The sequence below is a fragment of the Xiphophorus hellerii genome, chromosome 23 (genome assembly GCF_003331165.1).
Source record: "Xiphophorus hellerii strain 12219 chromosome 23, Xiphophorus_hellerii-4.1, whole genome shotgun sequence".
Classification (NCBI taxonomy): Eukaryota; Metazoa; Chordata; class Actinopteri; order Cyprinodontiformes; family Poeciliidae; genus Xiphophorus; species Xiphophorus hellerii.
This window is the reverse complement of record NC_045694.1, coordinates 453,149-467,397: the sequence shown is the minus strand read 5'-3', so window position 1 is coordinate 467,397 and position 14,249 is coordinate 453,149. Positions and strand designations below refer to the sequence as shown.

General features: G+C 39.4%; 2 protein-coding genes across 3 annotated transcripts in view; both read right to left on the bottom strand.

Moving 5' to 3' along the window:
* The window catches only part of LOC116714596 (alpha-1,3-mannosyl-glycoprotein 4-beta-N-acetylglucosaminyltransferase B), a 776,799-nt gene that overhangs the window by 354,169 nt on the left and 408,381 nt on the right, over window positions 1-14,249 (bottom strand). The window lies entirely within an intron of this gene.
* abca1b (ATP-binding cassette, sub-family A (ABC1), member 1B) overlaps window positions 198-14,249 on the bottom strand; it is a 75,854-nt gene continuing 61,802 nt past the window's right edge. For both annotated transcript variants that reach the window (XM_032555222.1, XM_032555223.1), the window contains exons 48-49: window positions 972-1,215; window positions 198-889 (exon numbers count right to left, since the gene is read on the bottom strand). In XM_032555222.1, coding sequence (XP_032411113.1) covers window positions 752-889; window positions 972-1,215 — 382 coding nt within the window. In that variant the 3' untranslated portion in view covers window positions 198-751. The remainder of the gene's footprint in view (window positions 890-971; window positions 1,216-14,249) is intronic.

The following is a 14,249-nucleotide window of genomic DNA, read 5'->3' as shown; positions in this document are numbered from 1 at the left end:
TAAAATGTGACAGAATCAGAAACTGAAGATTTTACTGTTAATGAAACGAGAGGCAGTCATCTTCAGAAGATTTCTGTTCAATCTGGAATAAACAGAACCTGGAAGGAAGGGGACGGATTTCTGAGTTTGGATCAGAACCAGAACGGCTTCAGGTGAAGTGTGTGTGTGTGTGTTGAGCAGCAGACGGAGGCGGCGTGGAGGTTTCAGGAGGTTTATTCTGCTAGTTGGGCTGTAACAGCTCTTTTTCCATCAACAGCACAACATGCTGATCGGATCAGAACCGGATCAGAACCAGTGCAAACAGACTGAAGTCTGGAACACAAAGTGCTGCAGTCAGGCGACCAATCCGATCGCAGATCAGTCCTGCAGCTTCCAGGCCTGATGAGGTATTTGGCTGCTTCCATCCCATCATCTTTATAAAAACACTTAAAAAAATAAAATAATCAGGTTTCTGATTGGCTGCTAAGACAGGAAAGAGCATGGATCCCACCAAAATAAAACATCAGAATAAATGATTCTGTTCCAGCTACAAATATAAATAAAGTTGGACAGTAAGAACGGAATCAAAGTGGATAAAAAGTGATCAGTTTGAAATGATTGGGATTCTTCATCGGGTTCAAGTGTTCAGTGAATCACTGCATTGACGGGCGGCAGGAGGCTCCGCCTACCACCGTGTGAATCAGTGCGCAGGTGAGGAGGGGGCGTGTCCTCTGCTGCAGGTCGAGTCCAGGTGAAGTCCCGCCTCCCGGTGTCACATGACGCTCTCGCCCTCCGCACCACCGCAGGTGGAGCTCGGCGCCAGGACGTCGACGATCACTTCCTTCCGTCTCACCGAAACGTCTTTGGACAGGTAGTCGTCACTCTGGTCCTTCGCAAAGTTCACAAACACCTGAGAGCACAAAAAACACATTTCCCATCAGCCCCGTCACCTTCCAGTCCAGGTTTACCTGTCCAGGTGTGCGGACCCTAACCTGGTCCAAGGTGGTCTGGGTGACGGAGTAATCCTCGATCCGCAGCGCATCCTTGTTGTTGGCGAAGGTGGAGAAGATGTGGGCGAGCGAGGAGAGTGAGGAGGGCAGCTGGTACTGCAGCATGTTGCGATGCTTCTCCTTCAGCGTGCTGCCGCTCAGCTCGCTCTCGATGAACTTCATGACGGGACGCAGGTCCGGGTCGGGCCCCGCCACCCGCAGGATGATGGTGTAGCCGTCCCCGAACCTGACAACACACACACACACAGCTCACTGTCTGCAGACACTCACTACCGCCCTCTGGTGGTCAGTGACAAACTACAGCTACGTATGTAAATATGGTTCTATGAATCCTGGATTCAGGCAACCCGAGGTCTGGCCACAAAGTGACACCAGAACCATCAGGATGCAGCCAACACAAAACCGTTTGACATCAGAGCCGCTGGAGGTCCGGCTGCACCAAACGCCCAGAACCAGAACCGAACCGGAGTTCACAGACCATCGGCTGGGCCAACCTACGAGCCCCACGCAGAAATAGAGAAACTAGATTCTGGCTCCCCACTGCACAGCCACCAGTACCAGCATGAGTAGAGGATCCTGCTGCTACAGGGCTTTAACCTTTGACCCCGGGGTTCATTGATTGGTTTACCAAGCTGACCTTGTTCTATTTGAAAACCAAATCCATGGTTTACCATCAAAAACATAAATTCTGATTATACCATAATGTGACAATCGCAAGGAGATTTATCCATCATTTGTACGCAAACCTGCACATAAAAACATCTGAACAGGCCAGAAGTTCATGGAAACGATCAAACGGCAACAAGAGGAGCATTAAAGGCTCACGGAAAGCAGGAGATTTCTGACCAACAATTGTACACTTCTAGAAAAAACATGAACATTTCAATTTGAAAAGTTGAACATTTTTGATGCCCTGCGACAGACTGGCGACCTGTCCAGGGTGACCCCGCCTGGAGAGGCACCAGCAACCCTCCCGACCCCATTAGGGACAAGAGTGAACAGAAAATGGATGGAACATTTTTGACTTTTGAAACTCAAAACATTTTCATGTTTTTTTCAAGAAAATGTTTTTTCTAGAAAATGTCTAAGGTTTTTGGCAGAAGTATACTCCTTTTTTATATTTCATTCTTTAGATATAAAAAGGAGTACGGTACATTTCTGCCGAAAACCTTTGAAATTTTCTAGGAAAAAAACAAGAAAATGTAAAAAATGTTGTAATATGAATCTTGGCAAGATGGCGGAGGGAACATTAGCATAGTCAGCTAGCTCTCCAGAGTTGGGTAAAAAATACCCACAACAAAATTGGAACTCGATAGATAAACTAGAAAATTTCGGAAGAAATTTAGCCGGGGCCTGCCAAGGCGCGCCCGTCGGGCATGGGCCCGGCGTCGTCACGCCACAAATCGGCGTCGACGCTAAAGAACGCCGCGACGTAATCAGTGGCACGCGGAGAATCGCAAGAACGTTAAGCGAGGCGGACGTGCACCATTCAGTATTATAAAGTAAGTATATCAGCTAAAATCAGCAGAAACGCTAATGTTAGCGTCATTGCTTTCATCAGTATGTGGGAAATCACTAGGATATTTTCTGTAATTGATTTACTCCATTCAGTATACTAAACATTGCTAAAAAGTAAAATAAATAGCTAATAGCTTATTGAAGCTAAAATGCTAACGCTAATGAACCTTGCATTGAACTGTTTAGTAACAGTTCAATGCTCATAAACTGCAGGAAGGCAGTTCATTAGCATTTACCTAATGATTGTCACAAATATAAATTTTCAATAACGCACACACACACAACATATCACAGTTTAAAAATATATATTGACCTTATGTTAAAGATTTCTACAAACTTTTTACAGGTAAAGTTTACAATGAACCAAAATTACAACATTTAAAGAATACCATAAATGTAAGAATCTAATGTCTCTGCAATAAAAAGAAATTGCTATCTTTTCTATTTTTAAACAACACCTCATATTGTTAAATAACTGATTTTATGTATTCAAGTTTTAAATATTACATTTGAGTTTGCATGGATGTAAAATTACTGCTCAGTTTAAAAATTACAGTATTTTTAAACTGAGCAGTTTAAAAATATGCTCAGTATTTTTAAACTGCTCAGCTAAACTTCGCTCTTTAGCTCGTTAGCTTGTCGATGTTTCAGTTTTATTCGCTGGGAAAATTATTCTTTGTCTGCTTTGAAGATAAGCAGACAAATAATAAAAAACAAGTTTTGATATTAACTCTCAACTTCATTCACAAAACTTTTTCGTTATTTATTACGCAACGAACATGCATTTCACATAAGAACAAAACAATGAGGTGACGTTGCCTGTCCTTGAACACAACGCTGATCCCTCTTCACCCTGTCAATAACTCACACACATCCTCATTGTGTTGTGTTCTGTAAATAAACAAAACACAAGCAAAATCAATAATCTATATGCATATTCCAGTATACTGAGTTTTGGTTTTACATTCATTCTATTTAAATGTAGTTTGTTTGTGCTTACCAATGTTTTCTGGCCGGATGTCTGGCACCGTTTTCCCCTGGTCAGTTTGTCGATGTCTGGTTTTAGTTCTATTCTGTGGCAATCCGCAAAACGGCGTGTAGGTTTTCGTCAGTAATGCGCGATCTGTGCTTGGTCTTGTTTAAAGTCATTATTGAAAACATCTGTTCGCACAGATAGGTGCTTCCAAACGTGGACAAAACACGAGCTGCGTGGAGTCGAAGCTGTGGCATCAAATCAGGGGGCAGTAGACGGTAAAAGTAAAAGTCCTCGATTGAAACATCACGGAACTTCGCTCTTTAGCTTCTTAGCTTGTCGATGTTTCAGTTTTATTCGCTGGGAAAATTAATAATCAGCTTGAGGTGACTCTGCTGCACTCTAGTGGCGAGAAGCCGTAATGTTGGTTGGTAAGAATCGGAAGGCATTATGGGATATGTAGTTTGTAGTCAATTCGTGCTCAAAACCTATTTTAAGTCAATCAATGGGGCTGTAAAACGGTGGTAGGGGGGAGAGGGCCACATAAAATGACGTAGCGGGCCACATGTGGCCCGCGGGCCTTGAGTTTGACACATGTGCAATAGAGGATCTATCTGCTGCTCATGCAAAACAGTCTATTTTAATCCCATGTGTAATAGTCATTGGGTTAAATCAGTTATATAATGCTGAAAATGCAAGTAGTTGATGTAAAAATATTCAAGGCTTTTATTTTGAAATTTTCAGTATGCTTCATTTCAAAGGGCCAAACTAATACCATGTGTAACAGTGCTTTGGATGAAAAAGTCAAATAAAGCCAAAAAGAGCAATTACATGATGTAAAAATATTCAAGGCTTTTATTTTGAAATTTTTGTTAAGCTTCATTTCAAAGGGCCAAACTAATACCATGTGTAACAGTGCTTTGGATGAAAAAGTCAAATAAAGCCAAAAACAGCAATTACCTGATGTAAAAATATTCAAGGCTTTTATTTTGAAATTTTCATCAAGCTTAATTTTAAATTGCCACACTAATCCCATGTGTAACAATTGCTGGGTTAAATCAGTTATATACAGCTCAAAAGAGCAATTTTCTGATGTAAAAATATTCAAGGCTTTTATTGTGAAATTTTTGTTAAGCTTCATTTTAAAGTTCAAAACTAATCCCATGTGTAACAGTTACTGAGTTAAATCAGTTATATACAGCCCATAGCAGCAATTAGTTCTAAAGGCCAGTTAAGTCCTGATCTGTTTCAACTGAGGGTTTCACTATAGATAGAACTACAATGATGCGTATTTGTAGTCCAAATCAGCAGCCAATAGCCTCTTGAGATCCGTTGCTATGGTAAATAAGTTTCACACCAAGGTGTGAAATGTCAGTGAGACAGCCTGAGAGCCTCAGAAAATCTTGTCGCATGACTTTGCTCTGAAGCACCGTGACAGAAAACCGTACGGTCTAGATAAATTTCGAAAACATTTTACCGGAGCAGACAGGCGTATCAATGTCAGGACCGATTTTGATACTAATCGTGCGATATTTGTGGGCGTGATGGCGATTTCAAAAATGATTTGGGTTGAAAAAGTTGTCTTGATCTCTCACTCTAATCAGCGAGAGAAGCCCTCTAACTTTAGGAAAAATGAGAAACTTTGGGTCGCTTAGAGGCAAATTGTGGACAAACCGTAACTGGTATCGACGAGCCGTCTTCACTTTCGAAGAGATCACAGACGTATCTACAAAATGAAATTTGAATGGCATTTCTAGGTGAATTTGTGACGACACAGAAAATCCTCAAAAATAGGGTATTTCCAGGATTTTTCCCATTGACTTATAATGGGTTTTTTTTCGCAGTTTTTTGCGAATTATGTCGCCACGTTAAGCCCAAATCCCACCAAAAATAATAGCTCCAATGGCGTGAATTTTCTGCACGTTTTGATACCTCATTTGTAGGTGTGCACCCAGCGGTATGAGCCGCATTAACGGTTACGGAAGAAAAATAAAGAACTAGAAAATTTCGGAAGAAATTTAGCCGGGGCCTGCCAAGGCGCGCCCGTCGGGCATGGGCCCGGCGTCGTCACGCTACAAATCGGCGTCGACGCTAAAGAACGCCGCGACGTAATCAGTGGCACGCGGAGAATCGCAAGAACGTTAAGCGAGGCGGACGTGCACCGTTCAGTATTATAAAGTAAGTATATCAGCTAAAATCAGCAGAAACGCTAATGTTAGCGTCATTGCTTTCATCAGTATGTGGGAAATCACTAGGATATTTTCTGTAATTGATTTACTCCATTCAGTATACTAAACATTGCTAAAAAGTAAAATAAATAGCTAATAGCTTATTGAAGCTAAAATGCTAACGCTAATGAACCTTGCATTGAACTGTTTAGTAACAGTTCAATGCTCATAAACTGCAGGAAGGCAGTTCATTAGCATTTACCTAATGATTGTCACAAATATAAATTTTCAATAACGCACACACACACAACATATTACAGTTTAAAAATATATATTGACCTTATGTTAAAGATTTCTACAAACTTTTTACAGGTAAAGTTTACAATGAACCAAAATTACAACATTTAAAGAATACCATAAATTTAAGAATCTAATGTCTCTGCAATAAAAAGAAATTGCTATCTTTTTTATTTTTAAACAACACCTCATATTGTTAAATAACTGATTTTATGTATTCAAGTTTTAAATATTACATTTGAGTTTGCATGGATGTAAAATTACTGCTCAGTTTAAAAATTACAGTATTTTTAAACTGAGCAGTTTAAAAAAATGCTCAGTATTTTTAAACTGCTCAGCTAAACTTCGCTCTTTAGCTCGTTAGCTTGTCGATGTTTCAGTTTTATTCGCTGGGAAAATTATTCTTTGTCTGCTTTGAAGATAAGCAGACAAATAATAAAAAACAAGTTTTGATATTAACTCTCAACTTCATTCACAAAACTTTTTCGTTATTTATTACGCAACGAACATGCATTTCACATAAGAACAAAACAATGAGGTGACGTTGCCTGTCCTTGAACACAACGCTGATCCCTCTTCACCCTGTCACCAACTCACACACATCCTCATTGTGTTGTGTTCTGTAAATAAACAAAACACAAGCAAAATCAATAAACTATATGCATATTCCAGTATACTGAGTTTTGGTTTTACATTCATTCTATTTAAATGTAGTTTGTTTGTGCTTACCAATGTTTTCTGGCCGGATGTCAGGCACCGTTTTCCCCTGGTCAGTTCGTCGATGTCTGGTTTTAGTTCTATTCTGTGGCAATCCGCAAAACGGCGTGTAGGTTTTCGTCAGTAATGCGCGATCTGTGCTTGGTCTTGTTTAAAGTCATTATTGAAAACATCTGTTCGCACAGATAGGTGCTTCCAAACGTGGACAAAACACGAGCTGCGTGGAGTCGAAGCTGTGGCATCAAATCAGGGGGCAGTAGACGGTAAAAGTCCTCGATTGAAACATCACGGGACTTCGCTCTTTAGCTTCTTAGCTTGTCGATGTTTCAGTTTTATTCGCTGGGAAAATTAATCATCAGCTTGAGGTGACTCTGCTGCACTCTAGTGGCGAGAAGCCGTAATGTTGGTTGGTAAGAATCGGAAGGCATTATGGGATATGTAGGTTGTAGTCAATTCGTGCTCAAAACCTATTTTAAGTCAATCAATGGGGCTGTAAAACGGTGGTAGGGGGGAGAGGGCGACATAAAATGACGTAGCCGGCCACATGTGGCCCGCGGGCCTTGCTAAACTACGCTCTTTAGCTCGTTAGCTTGTCGATGTTTCAGTTTTATTCGCTGGGAAAATTATTCTTTGTCTGCTTTGAAGATAAGCAGACAAATAATAAAAAACAAGTTTTGATATTAACTCTCAACTTCATTCACAAAACTTTTTCGTTATTTATTACGCAACGAACATGCATTTCACATAAGAACAAAACAATGAGGTGACGTTGCCTGTCCTTGAACACAACGCTGATCCCTCTTCACCCTGTCACCAACTCACACACATCCTCATTGCGTTGTGTTCTGTAAATAAACAAAACACAAGCAAAATCAATAAACTATATGCATATTCCAGTATACTGCGTTTTGGTTTTACATTCATTCTATTTAAATGTAGTTTGTTCGTGCTTACCAATGTTTTCTGGCCGGATGTCTGGCACCGTTTTCCCCTGGTCAGTTCGTCGATGTCTGGTTTTAGTTCTATTCTGTGGCAATCCGCAAAACGGCGTGTAGGTTTTCGTCAGTAATGCGCGATCTGTGCTTGGTCTTGTTTAAAGTCATTATTGAAAACATCTGTTCGCACAGATAGGTGCTTCCAAACGTGGACAAAACACAGGAGCTGCATGGAGTCGAAGCTGTGGCATCAAATCAGGGGGCAGGAGACGGTAAAAGTCCTCGATTGAAACATCACGGGACTTCGCTCTTTAGCTTGTTAGCTTGTCGATCTTTCAGTTTTATTCGCTGGGAAAATTAATCATCAGCTTGAGGTGACTCTGCTGCACTCTAGTGGCGAGAAGCCGTAATGTTGGTTGGTAAGAATCGGAAGGCATTATGGGATATGTAGGTTGTAGTCAATTCGTGCTCAAAACCTATTTTAAGTCAATCAATGGGGCTGTAAAACGGTGGTAGGGGGGAGAGGGCGACATAAAATGACGTAGCCGGCCACATGTGGCCCGCGGGCCTTGAGTTTGACACATGTGCAATAGAGGATCTATCTGCTGCTCATGCAAAACAGTCTATTTTAATCCCATGTGTAATAGTCATTGGGTTAAATCAGTTATATAATGCTGAAAAAGCAAGTAGTTGATGTAAAAATATTCAAGGCTTTTATTTTGAAATGTTCAGTATGCTTCATTTCAGAGGGCCAAACTAATACCATGTGTAACAGTGCTTTGGATGAAAAAGTCACATAAAGCCAAAAACAGCAATTACCTGATGTAAAAATATTCAAGGCTTTTATTTTGAAATTTTCATCAAGCTTAATCTTAAATTGCCACACTAATCACATGTGTAACAATTGCTGGGTTAAATCAGTTATATAAAGCTCAAAAGAGCAATTTCCTGATGTAAAAATATTCAAGGCTTTTATTTTGAAATTTTTGTTAAGCTTCATTTCAAAGGGCCAAACTAATACCATGTGTAACAGTGCTTTGGATGAAAAAGTCAAATAAAGCCAAAAAGAGCAATTACATGATGTAAAAATATTCAAGGCTTTTATTTTGAAATTTTCAGTATGCTTCATTTTAAAGTTTAAAACTAATCCCATGTGTAACAGTTACTGAGTTAAATCAGTTATATACAGCCCATAGCAGCAGGTAGTTCTAAAGGCCAGTTCTCAGTCCTGATCTGTTTCAACTGAGGGTAGATAGAACTACAGTGATGCATATTCGTAGTCCTAACCAGCAGCCAATAGCCTCTTGAGTTCCGTTGCTATGGTAAATAATGGTCTCAGCAGGTGTGAGCTGTGAGCTCTGAGCTCTCAAACACACAAGTGTGTTTGAGCAAACACACTTTACTGAAAAAAAGCATTGGAAACAAATCCTTCTTGTTCGGGAACCGTAATACATATTGGAAAAGCGTTTTAAGCGTATGACAGGTCAATGTGTCTTCTGCGATAGTCCCGAGATTCATATCTGTACCTCACTCAGAACATTTACAGTGATGAGAGAAAGAAATGTTGTGCCCAGATCTGAACCGAGATCGGCTGTCACTGTAATTTGAGCAAAAATGAGAAAGTTTGGGTCGCTTAGAGGCAAATTGTGGACAAACCGTAACTGGTATCGACGAGCCGTCTTCACTTTCGAAGAGATCACAGACGTATCTACAAAATGAAATTTGAATGGCATTTCTAGGTGAATTTGTGACGACACAGCAAATCCTCAAAAATAGGGTATTTCTAGGATTTTTCCCATTGACTTATAATGGGGTTTTTTTCGTAGTTTTTTGCGAATTATGTCGCCACGTTAAGCCCAAATCCCACCAGAAGTAATAGCTCCAATGGCGTGAATTTTCTGCACGTTTTGATACCTCATTTGTAGGTGTGCACCCAGCGGTACGAGCCGCATTAACGGTTACGGAAGAAAAATAAAGATTAACTAGAAAATTTCGGAAGAAATTTAGCCGGGGCCTGCCAAGGCGCGCCCGTGGGGTTCGGGCCCGGCGTCGTCACGCCACAAATCGGCGTCGACGCTAAAGAACGCCGTGACGTAATCAGTGGCACGCGGAGAACCGCAAGAACGTTAAGTGAGGCGGACGTGCACCATTCGGTACGATTTAAAATGTTGTCAAGGCTTTTATTTTGGAAGTTTTGTTAAACTTCATTTCAAAGGGCCAAACTAATCCCATGCGTAATAGTCCTTGGGTTAAAATAGTTATATAATGCTCAAAACACAAGTAGCTGATGTAAAAAAATGCAAGGCTTTTATTTTGAAATTTTCAGTATGCTTCATTTTTAAGTTCCGAACTAATACCACGTGTAAGAGTGCTTTGGATGAAAAAGTCAAAAAAAGCCAAAAAGAGCTATTACCTCATGTAAAAATATTCAAGGCTTTTATTTTGAAATTATTATTATGCTCCATTTTAAAGTTCCAAACTAATCCCATGTGTAACAGTGCTTTGGATGAAAAAGTCACACAAAGCCAAAAACAGCAATTACATGATTTAAAAATATTCAAGGCTTTTATTTTGAAATTTTCATTACGCTTCATTTTAAAGTTCTGAACTAATACCATGTGTAACAGTGCTTTGGATGAAAAAGTCACATAAAGCCAAAAACAGCAATTGCCTGATGTAAAAATATTCAAGGCTTTTATTTTGAAATTATTATTATGCTCCATTTTAAAGTTCCGAACTAATCCCATGTGTAACATTGCTTTGGATGAAAAAGTCATATACGGCCAAAAAGAGCAATTACGTCATGTAAAAATATTCAAGGCTTTTATTTTGAAATTTTCAGTATGCTTCATTTTAAAGTTCTGAACTAATACCATGTGTAACAGTGCTTTGGATGAAAAAGTCATACAAAGCCAAAAACAGCAATTGCATGATGTAAAAATATTCAAGGCTTTTATTTTGAAATTATTATTATGCTCCATTTTAAAGTTCCAAACTAATCCCATGTGTAACAGTGCTGTGGATGAAAAAGTCATATACGGCCAAAAAAAGCAATTACGTCATGTAAAAATATTCAGGGCTTTTATTGTGAAATTTTCAATATGCTTAATTTTAAAGTTCAAAACTAATCCCATGTGTAACAGTCCAAACCAGCAGCCAATAGCCTCTTGAGTTCCGTTGCTATGGCAAATAATGGTCTCAGCAGGGTGTGAGCTCTGAGCTCTGAGCTCTCAAACACACAATTGTGTGTTTGAGCAAACACGTTTTACTGACAAAAAGCATTGGAAACAAATCCTTCTTGTTCGGGAACCGTAATACATATTCGAAAAGCGTTTCGAGCGTATGACAGTTCAATGTGTCTTCTGCGATAGTCCCGAGATTCATATCTGTACCTCACTCAGAACATTTACAGCGATGAGAGAAAGAAATGTTGTGCCCAGATCTGAACCTACATCGGCTGTCACTCTAATTTGAGCAAAAATGAGAAACTTTGGGTCGCTTAGAGGCAAATTGTGGACAAACCGTAACTGGTATCGACGAGCCGTCTTCACTTTCGAAGAGATCACAGACGTATCTACAAAATGAAATTTTAATGGCATTTCTAGGTGAATTTGTGACGACACAGCAAATCCTCAAAAATAGGGTATTTCCAGGATTTTTCCCATTGACTTATAATGGGGTTTTTTTCGCAGTTTTTTGCGAATTATGTCGCCACGTTAAGCCCAAATCCCACCAAAAATAATAGCTCCAATGGCGTGAATTTTCTGCACGTTTTGATACCTCATTTGTAGGTGTGCACCCAGCGGTATGAGCCGCATTAACGGTGACGGAAGAAAAATAAAGAAGAAGATTAAAGAGACGCTTCTCTCCGACAATAGTAATAGGTTCCTGCCATTGCTTTGCATGGCAGGCCCCAACTAGAAAATTTCGGAAGAAATTTAGCCGGGGCCTGCCAAGGCGCGCCCGTCGGGCATGGGCCTGGCGTCGTCACGCTACAAATCGGCGTCGACGCTAAAGAACGCCGCGACGTAATCAGTGGCACGCGGAGAATCGCAAGAACGTTAAGCGAGGCGGACGTGCACCGTTCAGTATTATAAAGTAAGTATATCAGCTAAAATCAGCAGAAACGCTAATGTTAGCGTCATTGCTTTCATCAGTATGTGGGAAATCACTAGGATATTTTCTGTAATTGATTTACTCCATTCAGTATACTAAACATTGCTAAAAAGTAAAATAAATAGCTAATAGCTTATTGAAGCTAAAATGCTAACGCTAATGAACCTTGCATTGAACTGTTTAGTAACAGTTCAATGCTCATAAACTGCAGGAAGGCAGTTCATTAGCATTTACCTAATGATTGTCACAAATATAAATTTTCAATAACGCACACACACACAACATATTACAGTTTAAAAATATATATTGACCTTATGTTAAAGATTTCTACAAACATTTTACAGGTAAAGTTTACAATGAACCAAAATTACAACATTTAAAGAATACCATAAATTTAAGAATCTAATGTCTCTGCAATAAAAAGAAATTGCTATCTTTTTTATTTTTAAACAACACCTCATATTGTTAAATAACTGATTTTATGTATTCAAGTTTTAAATATTACATTTGAGTTTGCATGGATGTAAAATTACTGCTCAGTTTAAAAATTACAGTATTTTTAAACTGAGCAGTTTAAAAAAATGCTCAGTATTTTTAAACTGCTCAGCTAAACTTCGCTCTTTAGCTCGTTAGCTTGTCGATGTTTCAGTTTTATTCGCTGGGAAAATTATTCTTTGTCTGCTTTGAAGATAAGCAGACAAATAATAAAAAACAAGTTTTGATATTAACTCTCAACTTCATTCACAAAACTTTTTCGTTATTTATTACGCAACGAACATGCATTTCACATAAGAACAAAACAATGAGGTGACGTTGCCTGTCCTTGAACACAACGCTGATCCCTCTTCACCCTGTCACCAACTCACACACATCCTCATTGTGTTGTGTTCTGTAAATAAACAAAACACAAGCAAAATCAATAAACTATATGCATATTCCAGTATACTGAGTTTTGGTTTTACATTCATTCTATTTAAATGTAGTTTGTTTGTGCTTACCAATGTTTTCTGGCCGGATGTCAGGCACCGTTTTCCCCTGGTCAGTTCGTCGATGTCTGGTTTTAGTTCTATTCTGTGGCAATCCGCAAAACGGCGTGTAGGTTTTCGTCAGTAATGCGCGATCTGTGCTTGGTCTTGTTTAAAGTCATTATTGAAAACATCTGTTCGCACAGATAGGTGCTTCCAAACGTGGACAAAACACGAGCTGCGTGGAGTCGAAGCTGTGGCATCAAATCAGGGGGCAGTAGACGGTAAAAGTCCTCGATTGAAACATCACGGGACTTCGCTCTTTAGCTTCTTAGCTTGTCGATGTTTCAGTTTTATTCGCTGGGAAAATTAATAATCAGCTTGAGGTGACTCTGCTGCACTCTAGTGGCGAGAAGCCGTAATGTTGGTTGGTAAGAATCGGAAGGCATTATGGGATATGTAGTTTGTAGTCAATTCGTGCTCAAAACCTATTTTAAGTCAATCAATGGGGCTGTAAAACGGTGGTAGGGGGGAGAGGGCCACATAAAATGACGTAGCGGGCCACATGTGGCCCGCGGGCCTTGAGTTTGACACATGTGCAATAGAGGATCTATCTGCTGCTCATGCAAAACAGTCTATTTTAATCCCATGTGTAATAGTCATTGGGTTAAATCAGTTATATAATGCTGAAAACGCAAGTAGTTGATGTAAAAATATTCAAGGCTTTTATTTTGAAATTTTTGTTAAGCTTCATTTCAAAGGGCCAAACTAATACCATGTGTAACAGTGCTTTGGATGAAAAAGTCAAATAAAGCCAAAAAGAGCAATTACATGATGTAAAAATATTCAAGGCTTTTATTTTGAAATTTTCAGTATGCTTCATTTTAAAGTTCTGAACTAATACCATGTGTAAGAGTGCTTTGGATGAAAAAGTCAAATAAAGCCAAAAAGAGCAATTACGTCATGTAAAAATTTTCAAGGCTTTTATTTTGAAATTATTATTATGCTCCATTTTAAAGTTCCGAACTAATCCCATGTGTAACAGTGCTTTGGATGAAAAAGTCATACAAAGCCAAAAACAGCAATTACATGATGTAAAAATATTCAAGGCTTTTATTTTGAAATTATTATTATGCTCCATTTTAAAGTTCCAAACTAATACCATGTGTAACAGTTCCTGAGTTAAATCAGTTATATACAGCCCATAGCAGCAAATAGTTCTAAAGGCCAGTTCAGTCCTGATCTGTTTCAACTGAGGGTTCCACTATAGATAGAACTACAATGATGCGTATTCGTAGTCCAAACCAGCAGCCAATAGCCTCTTGAGATCCGTTGCTATGGCAAATAATGGTCTCAGCAGGGTGTGAGCTCTGAGCTCTGAGCTGTCAAACACACAATTGTGTGTTTGAGCAAACACGTTTTACTGACAAAAAGCATTGGAAACAAATCCTTCCTGGTCGGGAACCGTAATACATATTCGAAAAGCGTTTTAAGCGTATGACAGTTCAATGTGTCTTCTGCGATAGTCCCGAGATTCATATCTGTACCTCACTCAGAACATTTACAGCGAT